Source organism: Chionomys nivalis, chromosome 14 (assembly GCF_950005125.1).
Source record: "Chionomys nivalis chromosome 14, mChiNiv1.1, whole genome shotgun sequence".
Taxonomy (NCBI): Eukaryota; Metazoa; Chordata; class Mammalia; order Rodentia; family Cricetidae; genus Chionomys; species Chionomys nivalis.
Window position 1 is genome coordinate 57,133,621 of NC_080099.1, and position 23,885 is coordinate 57,157,505.

Here is a 23,885-nt window from a genome sequence, read left to right on the forward strand (position 1 = left end):
AAGAAGAAACAAACAAATTAAACACACACACACACACACACTAAATGAAAACCAAACAAAACACTACCACTTCAGTTGCAAAAGGAAAATCTTAATTCCTGAATTAACTGCTTGCTTTTTTGCTAAGAAAATCCATGCAGCCCTGTGGGGTCTGCTGCTATCATCTGTTCATCCTGTTCTAGTACCACACTTATTGACAAAAACCTTAGAGCAAATCAGGACGAGAAATGCAAAGCCTCCAATTCTATTTTTCCTTTTGAACATTATCTTTGTTATTCTGTATTTACTGCATTTCCACAGACACACCCACCCACCCACCCACACCGATTCCTACAGAAAGTGTTACACACTTTTACCCTATGACTCTACAGACCAACTGCAGGAAACTGACATCTTAGCGTATGAAACCCTCAAGCGAGTACAGTCTATTCAGTGTGCGGCTGCTCTCCAGTTATCTCCGCAGGCTGCTGTAGTTTACAGGTGCGAGGTAGATAACTTTCTTAGACATTCGACTTCATGTATAATTTTATTTTTATTTTATGTGCATTGGTGCTTTGCCTGCATGCATATCTGTGAGGGTGTCAGATCTTGGAGTTACAGACAGTTGTGAGCTGCCTTGTGGGTTCTGGGGAACTGAACCTGGGTCCTCCAGGAGAGCAAGTCAGTGCTCTTAACTGCTGAGTCATTTCTTCAGCCCCTGACATCTGACCTCTCTAATGGTACTGAAAGTACATAACTGAAACTCAGAACTACCTTAATGTATACACACACATAAAGCCTTGCATATCAGCCTCATACTCTGAATGAACAATTTTTAGAAATTTACTAAGCAAAATGCTCTTTAAAAAAAAAAAAAGTCAAGAGGATGGGAGACTTGCAAACGGATTTAATGTCCTAAAGGAGTAAAGCACTCTTCTTCTATACACCTGCTCTAGCCAGCACTCCAGAAACCCTGGCTTCTAGATGCCTTTCTTGTTTAAAGAATATGTCAGTCCTGGAATTCAACGCACTTTGGTGAGGGAAGCACCAAGTCGGCACAGAGAACAAGGACAGAGAAGACATGGCCTACATGACTGACAGTCGACAGCCTTGCCTAGCAGGGCAGTAAGTAAAACAGCACTTACCAAGGTACCAGTTAGAACTAAGAAACATTCAAACAGACTGTGACTGATGTGGGTGGAAAGATTTGTGAGACTCAAATTATCCCGGCCAGGTTTGGTGGTTCATGCTTTAACCCCAGTACTCGGATAGAGGCTGAGGCAGTAGGACTGCTTGTGAGTTTAAGACTGTCTGGGCTACAGGGTGTGGCCTTGTCTTACAGAAACAAAACATATCTTTATTTGTCATACTTCTAAATATGTCACTGCCAAAAATAAGTCCATCCTTATCCTTTAATTTCTTTTTCATTCCTTTTCTTCTCAGTTTGATTCAACAGAGATGAGCATCTGCCTAATCCACCAACAGCTGGGATGAAAGGGTCCATTTTACCTTCAAGTAAAATCAACGGAAGGCACAACTACTCAGGAATATTTTATATTTCAAAGTATTTAGGAATATTTTAATTAGAAAAATAAAGGCAATGAGATTATCTATCAGGTTCTAAAAGTACCCATGAATTAAGTCACTCACACCCCCACTTAAAAAGTGAGACAAAATTTAAAATCACAATGCTGTTAAACTTTTACAATAAGGAGTAAGGCCATGCTATGCTAGGGTACAAAAATCTGTAATTCTGAGCATGAAAATAATTTATTAAACATCTGACTTTTCAAACATTGGGCCCACTGGAAATAGAATTAACATAGCTCACAGAGGAGAAAAACTATTCCAGCCAACACCTGCTTCATTTCAGACTTCCTGGGGAATCTCTGCATCCTGGAGGACAGCTTTACCCCAAGCATCCGTATGTTCGATGCTGAGCAAATGAATGATGAGAAACTGGGCAAATGTCACTGGTGATGCGACTTCCAGGACCATTCTTAAGCATAAGAAATAGGACTTCCTGCAGCGAGTCTTTGATAATCAAAGCACAGAACCCCCTTAACTATCCCCTGACAAACAGGAAGCAGAGTGTATGCATATTCTGGCCAGTGGGATGCCATAGGAAAATGTCACAAGGAGATTTCTGTGAGACCAAACGTGAACTTTAATTAACATCAACTTTTAATAGGTGATTGTGTCACTAAAAACCAGAGAAAAGAAAATCAGTTAACGAAATGGAGTTAGGGAGAAATGCAGGACTGTAATACGGACTCAGCTGCACTTCCTTGGCTAACTCATTAAAAAATGCCAATTAAATATTTTCAGTCAATTTTTATTTTTTTTTAAAAAAGCAGCAAATCAACATCACAACTCAAGCTTAATCTAAATGTGCACCTGACAGGGAAGCACATCTTTGTGTGGAGTGGAAAAGGTTTTCAAAAAAGCCCCATCAGATCCATGATCTCCACATACCCAAATAAACAACCACTCTTTGTAAGTTGTGCGAAGTGACTCACAGGAATTGAGGAGTTGCTGCTGTGGAGACAAATCTGGAGTCAGTAGCAGGAGTCTGGGGGTCAAGTTAAAAAGTTGAAAATGTGGTAAGAAACTGTGTGGAGGTTGGGGGACAGGATAAGAGATAGTCTGTAAGCCAGTTGACCCAAGAGCAACTGATATCTCTAACGTTTCAATTGAGACCAGGCATGTTAAATCTCCATTTTTTTTTAAAGAAGGCAATTAAAACTTACAATTCCAACAGCCCACAAACCAAATAAAAATATTGTAAAAAGGAATCAAAACTATGTCCAGAGCTCCACCCCCATCTCATTTTCAGCACCCCAAGGAAAATAAAAGCATCCATATGACTATCACAGATGAAAACAAAATAAATGTCACTGGAATCATTTTTCCCCACTGAGGTATAAAATCTATATAGAAATCTGATACTATAACAAATTGTACTTCTCATAATTCTGTTTTAATTTCCTTTAAACCCTGTTTGATATAATTTTTATTGTTGTAAAAATGTTTTCATGATTCTGAACCTGGTTCCAGTTCTTTTCCACTTACTTTTCTATCAATATTTAATATTTCAGCTACTGGTTCTAATCAGGAGATCTCTTCAGGAGGCACATTCAGCAGACACGGCTGACGTGCACGACCGCTGTGGAAGGTGCGTCTATCCAGAGAGCACACTCTGCGCCTGTCTGGGATCGGAAGGCCACTGGCCACTGTTCTTGATGAAGACTCTTCAGTCTTGTAAACATCAGTGTGCGCAGTCTCACTATTTTGCAGTCTTGCGTCCTGGGATAGGAAGGCTGATTCACAGCAAGTGAAAAGCTAGAGGAGTCTGAGTTTTAATGGCTGATAAACCTTACATCCCACAGAAGAGGAAAACACTTCTCCTTTTTTGCTACTTAAGAATGTGGCAGAAACGTATGCTGAGGTAGCCCAGTCAATCCTTATTTTTTTTCTTTCATTTTTCTTTTTGTTGTTGTTGCTGTAAATTTGGTCTCAGAATATTTCTGGAAGGGTGACATTTCGAAGAAGCCACTGCTGGGACCGGCTTCCAGTGCAGTCTCTAATGCTGGGCACCTGGCTGTCCTCTTCCGTGGCTTTATCCAGGCACTGGTTACTGTTCACATGCTGCAGGGTTAATTTCTGAAAGCAGCAGGGGAAACACACACCTTAACTAGAAAGTGGAGGAAAAAAATAACATCCCAGTCCCCTTTGGAGAACTGTACCATACCAACCAGGCTGGCCTAGAACTCCAAGAGATCCATCCACCTGCCTCTGCCTCCTAAGTGCTGGGATTAAAGTTGTGCGCCACTGCCAGACACACACACACACACACACACACACACACACACACACACACACACTTTAGCTTCCTTAAAGCAAAAAGAAAAATCCAGGCCAGGTTAAGTGACTGCTAACATTCCCCCTAACATATTTCCAAACAACTACTTCAATTATTCTTTTATTTCTCTGTGACAAGGCTGGTTAATTCTGTGACTCTAAACTCTAAGATTTTAGAAACTTGGGTCCTTCTAAAGATTCAAAATATAAGAATGCTGGTGTGGCTGAGACACACTACAATTAATCATAAGCCTAGAAATCAACTCCAGAAATCATCCTTGTGGTGGAGAAAGGGATTGTGACATACAAGAGCACAGAAACCTAGAGAAGACTGGTTCATAGTCTAGACAACCTGGGTTTTCTCACTTGAAGATAAATATCACAATACAAGACACATTTTGAGAAGATTCTGGAAGGCAATAACAACAAGTAACTATGTGGAGCCTCACATGCAAAGGACAGCCAGAGAGGGACACAGCTGTACACCTTGGTGCTTATGTTTTAGGTCTGAGACTTTCATGCTAATTTTTAGGGTCATTTCTAAAAGGCAAGACAAATTAGAGTGAATTCATAGTCATAGTCCAGAATGAATGTGTTCCAGAACAATGAATTACTGGTGTGGGGTGCATGCTGAGTGATACCCTAGTGGGTCATATAGCTAACAATGCTAATGAACACACATTTATCGGATTCTTTACTCCTGTCTTGACTTTAATGTGAATCTTTTCTCTGCAAGACCTTACTTATAATTTTTATATTTTGTCAGGTGGTGGTGGCGCATACCTTTAATCCCAGCACTTGGGAGGCAAAGGCTGTCTGATCTCTGTGAGTTTGAGGCCAGTTTGGTCTACAGTGTTAGTTCCAGGGCAGCCTGGGCTACACAGAGAAACCCTGTCTCAAAAAACAAAACAATTTTAAATTTTACTTTATGTGTATGAGTGTTTTTTTGCCTGTGTGCATGTCCATATACCATGTGTGTGCCTGATGCCTTCGGAGGTCAGAAGAGGGAGTCAGATCCCCTAGAAATGGAGTTATAGACAGTTGAGAATCAGTATGTGGGTGTTGGGAAATTGAACCTGGGTATTCTGTTAGAGCAGCCAGTGCTCTTAACCACTGAGCCAACACTCCAGCATCTGGAACATCTCATTTTCATGATGCCTCTTTTAACACTTGTGTTAATTTAGAATATAACAGAAACTAATGACTGCATCCGTCTACCCTTACTTCTAGTTCTCCATCACTCTGTGCCGTGTCCAGTGAGAACTGGCAAATAGCTGTGTACTGTAGATGTTACCATCACACTGACCCGAGGTTCAGTATGATTTACTTAATTCTCACAGATGCACGAGAACTGAACCTCGAGGACAGCGAGTGCAGCTGCGGCTGTGATGGTGCTAGCACTTCTCATGCAGGTGCAGTGTGGCACAGTCTAGCAGCCAGTGCTCAGGCTCTACACGCATGCACCCGTTCAGTTCCAGCTGAGACAAAACCAATGCAGGATTAAGGACATGTTCAGCATTTCACAACTCCCTAGAAGGTGGCAACTGTCCTCAGGCTCAAGGTCAAGATTACTAAACGCAGAAAAAACCAAATACAACAAAAACGGTGACTGGGCAATTAGTTTTTCCAAGACAGGGTTTCTCTGTGTAGCCAGGGCTGTTCTGGAACTCACTCTGTAGACCAGGCCGGCTGCTTCTACCTCCTTCCTGAGTGCTGGGATTAAAGGCGTCAACCATTACCACCCAGTTCCTTCCCAATTTCTAAAAACACCTCTCTTCACCCCCTTTTCTGAGACAAAGCCTTGCTATAGGCAGCCCAGGCTGGCCTCAAATAACTCACAGTCTACCTCCATGTCCGCTGAGTGCTGTGATCCCAGGCATGCGCCACCACATCCAGTTTTCTAGAACCTGTAAATGCTCCATGCTGGGTACTCAAGTGCTCAGCATCCAGACTGAACTGGTATTACCAGGAGGCAAGCCCCACAGGAGACCCAACACTGGGAAGAACCTTGCTCTAGACAAGGCTCGGGCTGATAGAGATGCAGAGCTCCAAGGCTCCAGTACCGCACTTTGTCATCAGAGGACTCAGCAGACACCTAGGTAACACCGGCAAGTCTCCAGAGAGAACATAATTCAGGCACTGGGCAGGCAAGTGACACATTTTTAACTGCAACCCTTGAAGCAGAGGATAAAAGCTTTCATTACTTATTGCAAAGGCTACCTACATAATAGAAAAAATATTCATCTACTTCCTGCGTCCAATCTCTAAATGTAAATGGGTCTCGATCTCCATCGTATTTCAGAGGAGACAGCACAAGGAGTAGAAGGGAAGGAGCTTATTGTCATACTATACATTTTATAAAGTACATAATGTAAACAAGATTTAAACATGCATGAACGTGCAAATTTAATCAAATATAGTAGGGTATTGAACAAAGTATCTTGGATAAAGAACTAAGAATCCGGGGTCTGAGATCTAACTTAGACCATCTACGCACTGTGATACCAGGAACAATTAATTTTTACCCATGGAACAGTGTCCTGGATTTTAGTTCTTGGGTTCGTATGGGCTGCTCTCCCCCTCCAGAGCGCCCTCTGGAGTTCACTCAGGCTACTGGGCTAGCCAGGCAGCTTGCCTTTCCCTTTCCTTTTCACAGTTACTAATTCAGAAATACTCCCTAGTAAACACCTCAATAGTTAGTTTTATCCTGGAATCTGAGAGAAACCAGCCTAAGGCATAATTAATTTGATCTCTGGGAAACAAACTTTGCACAGTGATGTGAGGTTTAAACTTTGTAAATACTTGAAGCCCTCTCTATTCTCCTGCACCTCTATCGACACTCCCTTTGCAAATGCTCACTGAGGCAGGACTAGGCAACAGCTATTCCCAATCTTTGGGTCTTGGGCATCTCACATGCAGACACAAGGACACCAAGCACTTACTTTCCCTGCCTTCCTTATGGTTCACTATGGGACAAATCTACAAATCCCAAGAAATAAGCACAGCTTGTCAAGAGCGTTCCAGGAAAAACTTATTTTCCTGAAAAGAAGAGTAACATATCTGAGAGTAAAGCAGCCCATGGTCTTTTCTTTCAGAGCTGAGATTATAGTTAGCTTAAATATCAGAGTACGCCTAATCTACACCAGAAACCATATACGTAGAGACTTGTGTAAAAAAACATTATCTACTCAATGGAGCTACTTAAGTAGTTCAGTACTGCATAGTTAACATACTGTCATATCCCACCAAACTGAAAATAAGGAGCTTTTTCATTTTAAAAGCTGTTAGTTGTCACACTGGCTATGTTCCTGGCACCTGCTACAAGGAAATAGATACTGCACATTCTTTAAGGCAAGAGACAGTCACACTCACGATGGCAGCAGCACACATCCAGAAACAAACAGAGAATGTTTGGAATATCTAATGGCTGTAATGACTGTATCAGTTACTATGAACCACACTAGTTATAAATCTGCCCTTCCGCTGTAGCTTCTGTATCTACAGGCAACTGGGGAACTCACCACTGGGTCGTACTCCCAGAGCTGGTTGCCTTTTAGGTGGTGGCATTTGAGCATGGTAACTGGGCCATTAAGTTTGGAAACATCCAAACACAGGTCATCGGTTCTAATTTCTTTGTTGGCAGTATAAGAGAAAACCTGAAAAGTAAACATAAACTTATGCAAGTAGCTTTAACAGTAAAAAGAAATTAGTCTGCATTTCAGATACCCTCATTTCTACATTTGTAGCCACGAGACAATGAAGACATCAGGAATCAGTTTCAACAGAGGGATAATGAGCGTATAGATAAAAACCGTAACTCCAGAGGGATAATGAGCATATAGATAAAAACCGTAACTCCAAGTTTAAACTTTGCCTGAACCACTCTCAAAAGAATCTGCAACTACTTCAAGACACAGGATTCGTGTACATTGTCACAGTAACGGAGAATGAAAAACTGAGAAAGCTACACCAATTTTACACAGAGGAAAGTAAAAATCCGCATTGTTCTCTGAGTGTATTATTAAGGGCAGTCTTTTTTTTTCCTAAAAAGGACAAAATAAATTTTGTGCTCAGTAGTGTTAATTCAGTGGTTAAAGAGACCTTATAAAAATCTTCTATTAAAAAATTATTAGACGCCGGGCGGTGGTGGCGCACGCCTTTAATTCCAGCACTTGGGAGGCAGAGGCAGGCGGATCTCTGTGAGTTCGAGACCAGCCTGGTCTACAAGAGCTAGTTCCAGGACAGGCTCCAAAGCCACAGAGAAACCCTGTCTCGAAAAACCAAAGAAAAAAAAAAAACAAAAAAAACCTTGCCGGGCGGTGGTGGCGCACTCGGGAGGCAGAGGCAGGCGGATCTCTGTGAGTTCGAGACCAGCCTGGTCTACAAGAGCTAGTTCCAGGACAGGCTCCAAAACCACAGAGAAACCCTGTCTCGAAAAATCAAAAAAAAAAAAAAAAAAAATATTAGAGGAGGCAGGCAGATATCTGCGTTCAAGGCCATCCTAGTCTATACTGAAAGCTACTCAAGGTTACACACAGTGAGAGTTATCTAAAAATAATATAGTATCAATCATTAGATTGAAAGTATTTTTTACCTAATACTTTTATTATTTTTTAAATATATAAAAATGTTTCCTGAATAATGTTATAGGAGTAAAAGAACAAAGTAAACCAAAATCAAAAGCTGTTTTCAAAGTTTAGTAAGGATACTCACCTGATTGCCTCCCATACCGTGACAATTGAAAATTCCAACCTTTTCGTTCTCTTTTCTAGCCATGTTATCTAGACACTGATTTGTTTCCACATTTCGTATCTGTGGGACGTGAAGGCATCAGGAGTTAGGATATAGCTTAACTAAAGGAGAGGTACATACAGATAACACCAAAAGCCAACCCTTTATTGTTTCTTTTTGTTGTTGGTTTTTTGAGACAGGGTTTCTCTGTGTAATTGCCCTAGCTGTCCTGGAATTCACTCTGCAGACCAGGTACCTCCACCTCAGAGATCTGCCTGCCTCTTTCAGAGTGCTGGGATTAAAGGTGTGCACGCCTTTAAATGGTGGCATATGTCTTTAAACACAGCACTTGAGAGGTAAAAGCAAGAAGGTCTCTGTGAGTTGGAGGCGCCTGGTTTGCAAAGTGAATTCCAGGACAACCAGCTAGGGCTGTTACAGGAGAAACCCTGTCTTGGGGAAAGAAACAAAAAACAAAAAAACTGTGTATCACCACACCTAGCATCTTTTATTATTTCTTTAGTGGTACTTATGGGTGCAATCAACAGCTGTCTAAGTGGACTTAGGGCCCACACAATAGGAAGGGATTCATATTTGGTACGGTAAAATCCTAATCACTCACACATAACTAATGAAGTCATGGATCTTAGAGGAGAACCTATGACTGCGATTTTTCTAAACCAGTATAATTCTAGTTGCATTCTAAATATTTATCCAGGTAGCTCTCAGCCCTCATTAAAGAAGCTTCTTTTTGAAGCAGATAGAGACTATCACAGAAAGCCACAACTGGTCAAAATACTGAGAACAGACCGGAATGCTCAGCCTCAGTTGATAGAACACAACCTCTACAACAAAGGCTTAGGGAACATCATAAAGGAACAGGAAAACTATAATAGCCAAGGACCAGGGTTTCTGCTTCAAGACAGTGTCTTCTATATGACAGGGAAGTTGCACCAATGAAATCTCAACAATATGGTCACCTAAACATGGCTTGCATAGTAACACCACCAGTTGGCATGCCAATGAGGTGTTTACATAAGAGGATAGGGGAAATCTCATAAAGTCCCACCTATAGATGAAAAACTATAGGCAATTAATGGCTGTTACGAGAGGGAGAATCAGTTTTTGCCAGGGACAAGCCCGAGAGGTTATTCAATCCCAGTCAGTCAGTCCTAGACAAATGTATATGAGGGCAACACTAGACTCAAGTACGGTATATGTGTATATGTGTGCATGTATGTATGTATGTATACAACAAGAGTTAAAGAGGAAGAGGTTTCTAATTTGAAAGGGAAATTGGGGGGGTGACACAGAAGGAGCTGGGGATAGAGGGGTGGAAATGATCCAAATAAAGTACTTATTTATACATCAAGGGTTCTTTAATTTTAAATTAAAACTTTTATTTGTTCTCATTTCTCTCATTCTTTCACTGTTCCTTTAGGAATTACATTCAGTTCAAAATAATTCTATTTTCAGTAATAACTTAAAAGCAATTTTACAACTCTTCAAGGACACAAGGTGTCCCTTTTGACAATCCAATCCCCCTGATGACTCCTCAGGAAACTAAAGATACATTTTCTGGCCAAAAGAGCTTTGGAAGCTGGCTTGTGTGGAAGCAGCCATGCGATGGTACGGATTTCACTTTCCATTAAACATTAATCCACTCCAAAAAGCAGTTTAACCGTGTCATCAGAAGAGGGACACCTGAATGTCTGTAAGGCACTTAGACTGCTGCTTTACATGAAGTGGATGCCAAGGCAATGTGAGAACCAGCATAACTGCCTGAATCAATGTCTGCTCTGCCTTAACACCAGCTATCCCAGAAAGGTTAGGGTCCGAATCTGTGGTTGTTTACAATAGTCAATGGATTAACAAGTATTAGCTATTATGAGAAAACATAACGTTATTTTGGTTTCAAATCCTATAGTACAAGTTCTGGAAGGCAGACTTGGTTAAGACATCTTAATAATCATGCCCCAGAAATGAGACTTTTCACCTGGAGGTGCCTGGTCTGCAAAGACCTGGCACAAAAGGACCACAGGCTATGTTTCTGAGGCAATGGCAAAAATACCAGATGGTAAAGCCTATGCCACGTGGGAAGTCAGCAGATAAGAAGAAAGAGGTCAACTTGCCTTGGCAACCATGTTCCACGGCTTGGATATGTATCACCCTTTAATTTGTTGGAACTCAAGCCCAGCTAACAATGCTTAGGCATTGTCTAAAATTGGGTCAGTTCAAAAAAGGAAAAGAAGAGAAGAAAGGAAGAAAGAAAAAGAAACCACCTTTCACTCCCAAAAGGAGTGGCTGCTCCACGTCCTTCAGAGGCATGTTACTTAACCTAGATTTTACTCACTCAAGGAGAGAATGCGCAGGAAGGGAGGGGGTGATGGATTTACTCACTCACCAGCATCAGCTCCCTTCCGGGACCTCTGGACTCAAACACTGTCTAGGCTTCTGTTTGCCCTCTTTCCCAAGCCTCTATAACCAGCAGCCCCTGCCTTACTCTCAACCAATAATCTGTATTCACCTGAAGTCATTATTTAAGAGGACTTCTCAAGCATCCACACAAACTACCACTCACATCTGACTTGTACTTGACTCCACCTCTCCTTTCTATTCTGTCTCAAGGGATGAACTGCCTGTGCCCAATCCTTTACTCCCCTCCGTGCTGGATCCCATCTCCTAACCATTTAAACTCACGATGCCTACCCTGGGTCTTTTTATATAACATAAAATTTACCACCATAGCCAGTTTCAAAGAGTCAGTTCAGAACTGCTAAGTCCATTCACACTGCTATGAAAAAGGTCTCTAGATCCTTCCCAGTTTACAAACCTGAACCACTTCAGCCACTAAACAAACCATTTTTCCTACCTCTATCAGTCTGTGGTAACTACTGCTTTCTTTTTCCATGCACACAGCCACTATAGGTTCTTCCCAGAAGCGAAACTACATTATTTTTGTCATCATTCTATTTCACTTAAGCAAAACGTCTTTAAAGTTCATTTATGAGGAAATGCATATATGTCAGGATGTCTATCCTTTTGAAGAACTGTATGTACATACAACTTTCTGCTTATCATTCCATTCATCTGTCTGGGACATCTAAGTTGCCTCTGCCACTTAGGTTGGGTCAACAGAGCTGCCATGAGCATGCATTTCACAAGAGGGAACCATATCCCTTGGGACTGGAGTTACAGATGGTTGTAAGCCACCATGTGGGTGCTAGGAACCAAACCTAGTCTCCCTGAAAGGGCTTAAAACCATTGAACCAAATTCTGTTCAAAACTTCACATCTTTTAGCATCACTCTTGATTTTATAAATGATTAAGGTCCTCAATCCCATTCTTATTCAAATTTCCTTATAAGTGGGTATAACATGATTCCAAGGGAACCCAAGCATTCTTAATAAAGCCTCGAAGAATCCTGGCATGACCAAGGTCCCAGGCTGCACCAAACCCCCAAAAACTGACTGTGAAAAAATCAGTACACACTTTATTTTCATAAATGGAAAACAATCTCCCCTTCCCCATGTTATCCTCTAGCCATCATCTACTTCTCTGCATTATTTACAGCAAAATGCCTCGCCTTCGAAGACTGGTGCACATTAAGGCTCTACACTTCTATTCTCCATGGGCACTCTCGCATACTGAGAGTACTAACAGAATCTCCCTAATCCTCCATACTCAGGTTATGCTTTCTCCATAGCAGTCACATAGTTAAGCACCTACTTTTTGAGACAAACCTTTCACTTAAGTCTCTGAAACATCATTCTCCTGGTTCTCCTTCTACTCTACTTTTTAGTTTTTAGACAGGGGCTCATCATGCAGCTCTGGAACTCACTACATAGACTAGACTGGCCTCAAGCATGCAATCCTGCCTCCGTGCTCCCAAGTATTAGGATTAATGTCCATGATTTCCAAACTGTACCAGCTGCTTATGGCTGTGTTCTCTTCTCATTTGATCCTCTAAATGGTCTGTGTGCGTGTACAACAAACGATATAAGCACATGTGTGCATCAAGAGTGGAAAGATCACACCTACCGTGGTGACAACTTCAACTGTCCATCTTCACTCTGAAATGGAGGCTTTCTTTCTTCCTTGCTATTTCTCACTACATAAACCAGGCCAACTGACCCAGGAACTTTCAGGGATTCTCCTGTCTCTGCCTCTCACCACACTCATGCTCAGCTTTACATGGGTTCTGAGGATCTGAACTCAGTTCATGTCTGTGAGGCAAGCGCTTTACCCACTGGGCCATCTTCCCAGCTTACCCTCATGGTTTTGTCCTCATCTTTTATTACCTACCTACTTGTTTTTTCTAGACAAGTGACCTCCCTACTTTTTCTGGGACATGCCAAGTCCATACTCATCTTAGCAACCTTTGTACTCATTCTCCCATTGCTCTGAAACATTAACCTAAGCAACGTTATGGCTTAGTTATTCTTTCTTCAGGATTTTGCTCACAAATTACCTTAAGGGTGCCTTCCTCAACTACCTATGTAAAATAGAACAATTTTCATGCTCACCAGGTATCCTTGTTCTCATCTGTTCTTGCCACTGCTATCTGACACACTGTATATTTTTAATTTTTTTTCAAATAGACTATAAGATAAACAAAAACAAAATTTTGTGCCATGTTGCATTGTGGGCATTCAAATAGTTGTTGAATGAATAAAAAACAGTGAAGAAACTCCAACCTCTTACAGAGCTGGGGTTACATACCCTGAGTGTCAGGGAGGATACGGCTGTGGTCTTCCTAACAAATAAACTCACATCAGCTAATGCTTACAAAAGGAAATCTTTCACAATTCAACTTCTATTACAAATCAGGTTTCTCCCTCTATTTGGCTTTATAATTTTTTCTATAAGCTAGATTTAAAATAAAGTCCTAGATTTTCCACTACTACAGTGGAGGAATGGTGGTATAAAGGCAAGAACAGGCAGCAGAGACATATTTCTTTTTTTTTTTTTTTCTTTTTTTTGAGTGGAGAAACTGGACAGCTTTATTGATGAGGGTCAGGTATGTGGGCGGGACAAGACCCGTGCCCAGGCTTTATGTTTCTCCTCTGGCCTAGTGGGTGCAAACTTCTCCTGGAATTTCTTCCACATGCTCTTATCCATCTCCTGAAACTCTTCCAGGGTGTCTGTGGACAGGATCAGCTTGTATTCTTCCACGGACAGGCCACTGAAGCTGGTTTCTCTGGGGCGAGGGTACTTGTGTTTATAGTAGTTTGAATGCAGTCATGCTAAGCTTTCATACATCTGATCACAGGCCTCAGGTTCTGCCACCTGGGTGTTCTCTCCCTCCCGAAAGGCCTGTGCTACCCGCTGCCACAGGTAAGTGCCCAAGTCCCGGCCCCATTTGGTCTCGTCCACTGGCCATTTCTCACAGAGCTTAAGGAAATGACGGTAGCGGAGAGCGGCCATCTTGGGCCCCCCAGCATAGACATATTTCAACCCAATGGAAACTGAACTTTTTGGGAGGATGTGATGGTTTGGAAAAAAAAAAATGGCCCCCAAGGGAGTAGTACTATTAGGAGGAGTGGCCTTGTTGGAGAAGTATGTCACTGTGAGAATAAGCTATGAGGTCTCATATATGTTCAAGATCCCGCCCGGTGTCTCAGACCACTTCCTGTTGCCCATGAGTCAAAATGTAAGAACTTTTAGCTCATTCTCTAGCACCATGTCTGCCTGCATGTTGCCTTGCTTCCCGCCATGATGATAATGGACTGAACCTCTGAACTGTAAGTGAGCCACCACAATTAATGTTTTCCTTTGTAAGTGTTGCTGTGGTTATGTTGTCTCTTTACAGCAACAGAAACACTAATTAAGACAGAGGAGAAGAGGGGAAAGTGTAGTATTTACACTAACAAGTAAAAGGAGTAAGGAAGTTGTTGGAGGAAGCTGTTTGTTTGTTTCCGGCTGCCCAGACTTGAAATAATCACAAAATTACAAAAATAATTATTTGCAATACTAGTTGGCCAATAGCTTAAGCATATTTCTAGCTAGCTCTTACATCCTAAACTAACCCATCTCCATTAATCTGTGTATCACTAGGTAGGCAAGTTTCCGGTGGGCTCTGGCAGAGGTGTCTGTTTCCTGTGGTGGCTACATGGCTTCTCCCTGACTTCGCCTACTCCCTCTATATATTTATCTCTTTCAGTCTGACTTTACTCTGTTAAGCCACTGGTCAAAGTAACTTCTTTATTAACCAATGGCAATAAAAAATACTCACAGTATACAGCAGGAAGTAAAACAAGTTAAATTTTTACCAACTGAGGAAAATGCTTCAATAAAGGCTCAAGCAATCAAAGACTAGTTGGAACAATAGGTAAGGATAAGGAATACACTAATGATTGCTCTTAAGTGCATACCTCAGTGGCCAGAGAATAACTGTCCAGTTTGTGAGCCATCTGGTCTCTAGGACAACTGCTCAGCCCAAGCACCACAGTATAAAAGTATAAAAGGTGATAACGAAACACATGCAAGGAAACAGACTAGATTTACCTTGGCACCTCAAAGAACCTTCCCTTTGTCCTCTTTGAAATCTTTCTGTAAACCCAATGACTACAGGATCTCAAAAAGGTTGCCACGGGGCCTATGCCATGTAAGGTGTTCTAACTTCCAAGACTGTCTACCAGCCTCCATGGAAGGAGTTTTAGAGGGAGAGGGAAGGGAAAAGGACTGACTGTACTGTGAAGGGAGAGTTCCTGTGTCCTGGAAAAGACACAGAAAGGTAGGCAACAAAGAAGGGCAAATAACCAAAAAACATTTGATGGTAAGTCCTATAAACATAATGCTATCAAAGGAGGATCTTTTTTTTTTTTAAATATTTATTTATTATGTATACAATATTCTGTCTGTGTGTATGTCTGAAGGCCAGAAGAGGGCGCCAGACCTCTTTACAGATGGTTGTGAGCCACCATGTGGTTGCTGGGAATTGAACTCAGGACCTTTGGAAGAACAGGCAATGCTCTTAACCTCTGAGCCATCTCTCCAGCCCCAAAGGAGGATCTTGAACACAGTAATTCCCACTTACAATTGACAATAAAAACTCTTTTGCGTCACAGTCCAGTAAAAACAAATTCTTTTAATATATTTAATACACTTATTCCTAGATTATTATTATAAGAGGCTAAATTAATGATAAATTTATACTAGGCTGTTGAAAATTACTGCCTTGAACTAACAAATAGGACCTTGGGAAGTTAGAAGATTACAAGAAAAAGATACCTTACCAGGCGGTAGTGGTTCACACCTTTAATCCCAGTACTTGGGAGGCAGAGGCAGGCGGATCTCTATGAGTTCGAGGCCAGCCTGGTCTACAAGAGCTAGTTGCAGGACAGGCTCTAAAGCTACAGAGACACCCTGTCTCGAAACAAAACAAAACAAAAACAAAAACAAAAAAAAAGAAGAAACCTCAAATTTTATGGTTTAATAGGCTGTGGTGTTCGACTCTAATGAAGGAATAGTCCAAAGCTTTTGCTTTAACACTCGGGATGGGGGAGTCGGAAAAAACGGTACAGTACTTGTTAAGTTCTAATTCAGTGATGCACACACGAATCTCTAGGGTGGCCATGGAAACAAAGACATGATAACCACTTAAGAAGAAATCAAAAGACGAGAGTAAATCTGAATAAAAAGAAATGGCCCATTTGAGGAAACAGAGTTACTAAAACTACATGGAGATGGCTGGTTTTCTTCCAAGAGAAGGAATAACTCAGGCTCCAGAAGAACTTTCACTTAGAGGCTGAACTTTTAAACAAAGGATGTAAAAAGACCAGACATCCAGTCTAAGAAACCTGATTTTTTTGCGGGGTGGGAGTGGGGTGGGAAGAGGACAGGGGTGTGGGTAGACATGGTTTCTCTATTATATAGCTCAAACTTAAAGAGATCCACCTGCCTCTGCCTCCCAGTGCTCAGATTAAAGGCATGTGTCACCATGCCCAGCTCTTATCTGAATTCTTAAAGACAGAACAGAAGTTTGGCTAGGAGTCAAAACTGATAGCTAACTGGCATTCAACAAACAGGACACAAGAATGTTTTACTGTCAAAGTCATCATAACAGAAGCCAAGATCTTTCTCATACTAGAGTCCTTAGTATGGACAGGCACTGAGATAAAAAGTACAACTAATCTGCAAATTTGTCTTATCTATAAGTATCAATAAGCCAATCATTTCAAGAAAAATCATGCTGAATTCTAAGAGAAACAACTTAAGAGAATCATCAGAAACAAATATGCTTTTCAGCATTTCCCCCCACTTCCCTGTCTAAACTATGAAAACTTAAAATTCCCAAAGGAAAATAAACATCCACTTACATACAGAACTGTTTCAACCTTCCTTGTCAAGTTAGCTTCACTCTGAAATTTCTCAGGCTTTGATTTGGACTAACCCACGGTTATTTGCTTTAGAAGTACAGGTTTCAAGGAAATGGCTTAACTTGTTGTTATTATAAGTCCACTGAAGACACTGCTACATTGTAACAAGAGTCTTCTTGGTAATAATGGTTCAGATGGTTCTTAGTTTTCCTGTGGGTACTGGGACCCAAACCCCAGTTTTCTCCAAGAACAAGTAAGCTGAGCAATCTCTCCAGCCCTAAGCACCTTTATTTTAATAAAACATAATGTGATAAAGATGTAGTAAGATTTTGCTGAGGAAGTGGCTCAATGATCAAGCATTTGCTTATCATGTGAAAGTTCTCAGGGTTACTTCCTAGTACTAGGGGTGGGGAAGCCAAAAATTTAATAAGATTTCATATTATGAGGCAGACTCCATTAACAAGAACTTATCCATACTTGAGTCTAAATACTTTATAATATCAAAGATAATTTAAGAACCTTAGATGTTAGAAGTTTTAACTTTTAAATAACTATACAGAATAAATATATTATATACACACACACACACACACACACACACACACACACACACACACACATTTGTTTTTACCTCTCCCAATGAGAAATAGTGACGTGGAATTTGAGAATCAGGGTAAATATTTTCTAGGTACCAAGAGAAAGGTTTGCATTGTAGTTTATGTCTCAGACCAAGTCTTGATGATATATCTCCATAATCTACCTTTGTAACACCTGTTGAAGGAAATGATTGATTTGTTAGAGTTCTATCTGGTAGCACACGTCTACCTACATGCGCATTCTCACAAAGCAGCTGAATGGGAAGCAGGATTATCAGGTGATGGATGACACTACAGCTGATGCGATACGAACCACCTCCCAAAGGAGAAAACAGGACAAGGCATTAACGGGTGTTTTGATTTTATTCAAAGGAAACAAATTCATGTGAAAATGTAACAAATAAAAATATTAAACAACAGTTAGTCACACAGAGATCAGGAAACTTAAATGTATATTAAGGTAAAAATAAAAAAAATTGCCAGACAGTGGTGTGCATGCCTTTAATCCCAGCACTGGCCTCACAGTTCTCTGTGAGTTCAAGGTCAGCCTGTCCTACAAGAGCTAGTTCCAGGACAGGCTCCAAAGCTACAGAGAAACTGTGTCTCAAGAAACCGAAAAAACTATCTGGTACAAGTATTAAATAGTACAACTACACCCAATCAGCTTTCTCTCACGTAATTTGCTGAACTGTGCTCATACCCACTTGAGTCTTGAAGTATTGTAACTGAACAACCAAGGCAGAATAGTAATAATTTCAGAGAGGCATATCTCTGGGAAGAAACAGACATACAAAAGCCCGATTAACAGAGCGGAATTCTTAGAAAGTCTCTCGAGGAATGCTGTAGCCTCTGCATTGGCTATGTGAGGAGAGATGGCTTCATTAAAGTCTTATACAGCAGCACTAAAGGTCTGCTTATGGAGAATGCTAATAACCTGCTTCTGAGGTGGTATTGTTTTATGGACAGGGGATGTGGCTCAGTTAGGAGTACTTATTTAGCACACATGGAAGTCTGGGTTTAGTCCCCCAGCATCACAAAAAACATGTATGGTTATGCAGGCAGGCACACTTGGGAGATGGAGGCAGAAAGATCAGAAGTTTGAGGATATGCTCAGCTACACAGTGAGTCTGAGGCTAGCTCGGGATACACGAGCCCGTCTCTACATACATATATAAATCCATAAATAAGTACTAGCATTTTTAATGTTGGATAAAAATGCCAAATGTTGAGAAAGTGCTTTGTCAGCTAGGAAAATGGCTGAAATTTAATAAGATGAAATCTCAGAAATGTCAAATGCTATAGTTAGGTGAAAAGAAAATTCTTTCTCTGATCCCCCCCCACCATACACACACATGGGGGAAAGGTACACTTTGTATATATCATGCAAAGTATACTAACCTGGAGAAATTATATAGAAAAAATTCTTGAATTCATCCATCCATACTTCTGCAAGCCGTCTATTATTTTTATTGATAATCTGCCCTGTCCCTCCTGGAAACGTGTAAGGTGTAGCTTTCCGAAACACATGACCGACATGGGAACAAGTCACAATTTCCAAAGTTCCTCCACATTGCCAAATCTGAAAACAGCAGGATGAAGCTTAGTACCTACTTACCAAAGCTGCTGTAGCATTCATGTGGTATTTTTTTTTCAATTGAACAGGGGGGTTGACTTTTATTTATAGCCTCGAATGGAAAATCTGTAGTTACTGATAAATTCTTTCCAATATGTCTATAAACTACCAAATCTGAACAAAAGAGTAAAGTGGATTGTGTTGGACATACAGTTTAAAATTCAAAACACAAGCCTGGCTGTGGTGACCTACACCTTTAATCCCAGAATTCAGGAGGTAGAGGCAATGGACCTCCATGAGTTAAGGCCAGCCCGATCTACACTGTGAGTTCCGGGCTAGTGAGTGCTACATAGTGAGACTGGGTCTCAAAAATAATCAACAAAACTCAGGACTCAGAGATCCTGCTCTGGTGTACAGACAATACTTCCCCGGGACCAAACATTTTTCAAAATTTTGGTCAAAATCATATAAAATACAAACTAGAAAGGCTATGATGAACTACGCAGGAAGAGTGAGAGACACAAGAGCAACTCCAAATGCGGTGACTCACAGCATCATTAACTCACCCCGCTCAGCCTCCCTTGTCAACAAGGACACACCACTTCAGGAAATGTTCAGTGTCACTTTGTTTGTTTTGTGTATTTAACATGTTTGATGTGGCTCATGATTTAACACACACCACACACACTCATGATCAGGGAGTATTCAGTCAAGTTTGTTTCTATTTCTGTCTCTCCAAACTTGAGCCACTACTGACACATCACACAGAACGGACAACAACCATGATTCTTCAACAAGACAGAGATAGTATGTTCTGATCTATTTGTTCAATCAATGAAACACATGGCCCAAAAGAAAAATTAAGTATAGGTTTATATTCTTAATTCAATGCAATTGTTTCAAATATAGTTTTGTACCATAAAGGAAAATCTCATATTTGCAATTGAAACTCACATTTTGAAACACTTTTGGCTTTGTTAAACAGTATGTCTACCTTCAGGTTTTCCCAAGTTTATTCAGTGTTAGCGTTAGAGCTCAGTGAGATTTCCCGGAAGCTCAGGTCTCATCTTTTACACTTAGGAAAAGAGAGTCTAGGGGCACACTCAGTACGTCTCTACTGATTGCTATGTGTCAGAAGCTGTTTGGCAGCTTGTGTTACCACCTAAAACATGCTGATTTAGTGGACACACAATGAAAGGTCAACTAGACTGATGAAGAGTCATTTCAGAACTGCTTTGTCTTTTTCTTCCTTTTTGTGATGTATATGCGTGGTTGTGTGTGTGGTGGCCAGAGGGTAACATCAGGTATCTATCTAAATCACTTTCCTTATTTTGAGACAGGACTTCTCACTGAAACCAGAGCTCACTGATGTAGCTATGGACTCTACAGTCTCTCTGTCCCCAGTACTAGGATTACAGTATGCATTGTCATGCCCTGCCTTAAAAATAAAAACAGGGCTGGAGAGATGGCTCAGTGGTTAAGAGCATTGCCTGCTCTTCCAAAGGTCCTGAGTTCAATTCCCGGCAACCACATGGTGGCTCACAACCATCTGTAATGAGGTCTGGTGCTCTCTTCTGGCCTGCAGACATACACACAGTCAGAATATTATATACATAATAAATAAATATTTAAAAAATAAATAAATAAATAAATAAATAAATAAATAAATAAATAAAAACATTGGCGCACGTCCTTAATCCCTTGGGAGGCAGAGGCAGGCGGATCTCTGTGAGTTCGAGGCCAGCCTGGTCTACAAGAGCTAGCTCCAGGACAGGCTCCAAAGCTACAGAGAAACCCTGTCTCGAAAAACCAAAAAAAAAAAAAAAAAAAAAAAAAAAACACACATAAAACTTAAGCATTTAATTGATGTGGTAAATATGTCAGAGGACAACTTGTAGAAGTCAGTTCTTTCCTTCTACCATGTTGGTCCTAGAGACTGACTCAGACTGAAGGAAGCGTGTCTTTACTCACTGAGTCATCTCAGCAGATCCATGCCTAGCTTTTTTTGGCAGTAGCTAGGAATCAAACTCAGACCTCCATGCATATGTGGCAAACACCTTACTGAGTCATCTCCCTGTCACCTTTTACTGAAAAACATAAAACTAATAAGGTAAACAGATTTAATAAGAGAACAATTTCAATTAGGTAAGAAGGAAATAACATAATGTGAAATTATGTTTTACAGGTAGGTACCAAAGCAGCCCATTTAAATTACAAATTGTTTCTATTTAGTTGCTGAAGTTTGAATTACTTCCTTAAAAGTACAGAAATTTAACAGTTAGGCTAGTAAAGCTAACCGTGTTATTTGTTGAAATTGTTTTTAATAAATCATCCATAGTGCCATCAAACTCTTCATAGGCTGAAGGTTCTAGAGTTAGATTAGACTCACTAAATTTTATTTCTTATATAGACAACAAGAATAATGAACACATATTTGTGGTTAAGTAAAAGATTTTATATTTTTTGTCAAAGGGAACTTACCCTAAAGGAAATTTCTAGGTTTTCTCCTCCCCAAATATCCATTCCAGCATCATATGTTCCAATTTCCTGAAAGTAATCTCTGTCTATTGAAAAAAGGCCTCCGGCCATTGTAGGTGTTCTGAAATTCAATCATAATACTATGCCATTAATTTTAGTAATTTAAAGTTAATAATCAGTGTTTGTTTTTAGAAGTACTATAGTTCTACAGCTGTTTATAACTACAGAATAATGCTTACTCTTACCCTCTTCAGAATGTTTACACCCTCGGGGACTGCTGTGGCAGACACGATCTGCACCTTGCTCACGCTCTGTTTAATCCTAAATATGTTTCCTGTCCGTAGCACTCTACCTGATCCTTGGTACTGACTGATTTTCTATCTTAGACTCCTTAAATTGAATGTGTTTCTCATAACCTTCTCCATTTGACCAGGTATTTGATTCCAAAGTCCTAGCAACTATAAAGGTAGTTGATAATTTTATTCAACTAGACTCAGGTTAGGGTTAAAATGCCAAGTTCTAAAGGGTGGCAAATACTGCAGAAATGGCAGGTGGAAAGATTAAAGTTAGGACAGGATGAAAACAAAGACAGCCTTTCCTAGGTCTAGAGAAAGCGTAAAGGAGGTGATGCAGTACAGAGAACACACTTCTAAAGGGACCCTAACCGCCTGTGGGAGGTTTTCTGCAGAAGCCAAGTTCAGGCATGCGCAGGGCGGGGTGGAAGAGAAGCATGTAAAAAGCAGAGAAATGGTCATGAGGGAGGGTAGCAGGGGTTCCAGTTAATCACTGAATTCCATGAAGGGTCAGTATGAAGGGGTAAAAAACTCAATCTACCAAGAGAAAATAATTAAGTTCTTGGATCCAATATCCCACAAGGTTCCCAAGTTCAGAAGTCACTGACATGTGCTCTAGGATTCCCTAGGACAGCAGCATTGTCTGTTCAGTGAAAGCTGTAATTCCCAAGGTTCTCAAATATCTAAGAGCTCTTGATTTAACACTGAACTGAACTGAGGGCCTCTTTGAATGGGTACAGATCTCAGACTGGCTCTGGAAAAGAATGTATTAAGTGAAAAAATAAAAATCTCTTCAACTTCTCCAGAATTGGATTTGAATTCATGGGAAAATAGACCAGAGATGCTTAAAATAGGGGAAAATGGAGTTCAAGTGCTACAGAAGTGGCAGGTGGGTGCAACTGGGATAAATACTAGGATGGTTTAGGAGCTCAAAGTCTGTTTCATGCCCTTACCAGATGATTCTTATGCCTTCCTGTCACCCGTGATCAAGTACAGTAAAAAGAAAAACAAATACACATAAATGAAAATCCCTTTATACACTGCTAATTCTAGTTATTTTAAAAAATTGTGTGAAACAAGCTTTTCTAACCTTACTGTCAGTAACTACCACCCAGACGTACATATTAGTAACAATGGTACAGTGTGAGCCACAATTCTGAGATGGCACTTTAACATAATGGCATGGTAACTGAGGAGCAGCTTGACTTAAGCAGCCTGAACTTAGAAATTTGTAATGTTTTCATACAGGAAAGAAGGAACATAGGTATGACATCATTTTTCTTGTAGACTGGAGTTCACAGAATGACAGAAAATCTAACTTTATTAACTGGAGGAGAAAATCCCCTTTAAAAATAGATATATGTAAAACAGTTCTTGACTACACACAAGGTATACGACTGCTAGGTGTTTCTCAAAGTACACTTTAACCCAACCGATGAAATGTCACAACTCTCTGGAACACACTACAAAGGAAACGTCTGACAAATCACCTGACAGGGAGAGTCCGGTCACCTTTCCTTCTGTCCATTTCTCTTTGGGGGACAGGATACCAACGAAAATTGAGCTTCCAGTTGAATCCACCATAGGTCATGTCAGAGCCTGCCATGTACTCGAAAGTATCATCGCTGATCACATCAATGATAGGACATACCACTGTTCTCCTGATGTCATAAAAGGAGATTTTAAATCTTTCAAATGTTCCTAACTATAATGACCATACAACAAAACAATTGCAAACTATTTTTCCTGCTACAACCTACACCAAACCAGTATCATAATCATTTGCTGGCGGAGAACGTGGTCCTTTTGCATTTCTTCTTTTACACAAATGATTTTTCTATTTGCCACATGGAAAATATTATACTAATGACTATACATTTAATCACTTTTAGACAAAATTTTCCTTTATAAACAACTCCGTCACTTCTGTTCTTCAGTTTTTGCTAGTGAGAAATTGAGTATTTTTATGTATGTAATATACAGCATTCAGGGAAAATGCCTAGCACAGATGTTACTTAAGTCAGCATTCATTACTGTTTTCTAGTCCTGATAGATA

At 40.5% G+C, this 23,885-nt stretch overlaps 1 protein-coding gene and 1 pseudogene across 1 annotated transcript in view; both read right to left on the reverse strand.

The window, feature by feature from the left end:
* Positions 1–1,500: 1,500 nt before the first annotated feature.
* Positions 1,501–23,885, reverse strand: part of Galnt1 (polypeptide N-acetylgalactosaminyltransferase 1) — a 74,397-nt gene continuing 52,012 nt past the window's right edge. The window contains exons 7-13 of the mRNA XM_057788829.1: positions 23,320–23,490; positions 21,540–21,657; positions 18,884–19,064; positions 17,521–17,660; positions 8,554–8,652; positions 7,362–7,496; positions 1,501–3,642 (exon numbers count right to left, since the gene is read on the reverse strand). Coding sequence (XP_057644812.1) covers positions 3,496–3,642; positions 7,362–7,496; positions 8,554–8,652; positions 17,521–17,660; positions 18,884–19,064; positions 21,540–21,657; positions 23,320–23,490 — 991 coding nt within the window. The 3' untranslated portion in view covers positions 1,501–3,495. The remainder of the gene's footprint in view (positions 3,643–7,361; positions 7,497–8,553; positions 8,653–17,520; positions 17,661–18,883; positions 19,065–21,539; positions 21,658–23,319; positions 23,491–23,885) is intronic.
* LOC130886736 (ubiquinol-cytochrome-c reductase complex assembly factor 2-like) lies at positions 13,559–13,999 on the reverse strand (annotated as a pseudogene).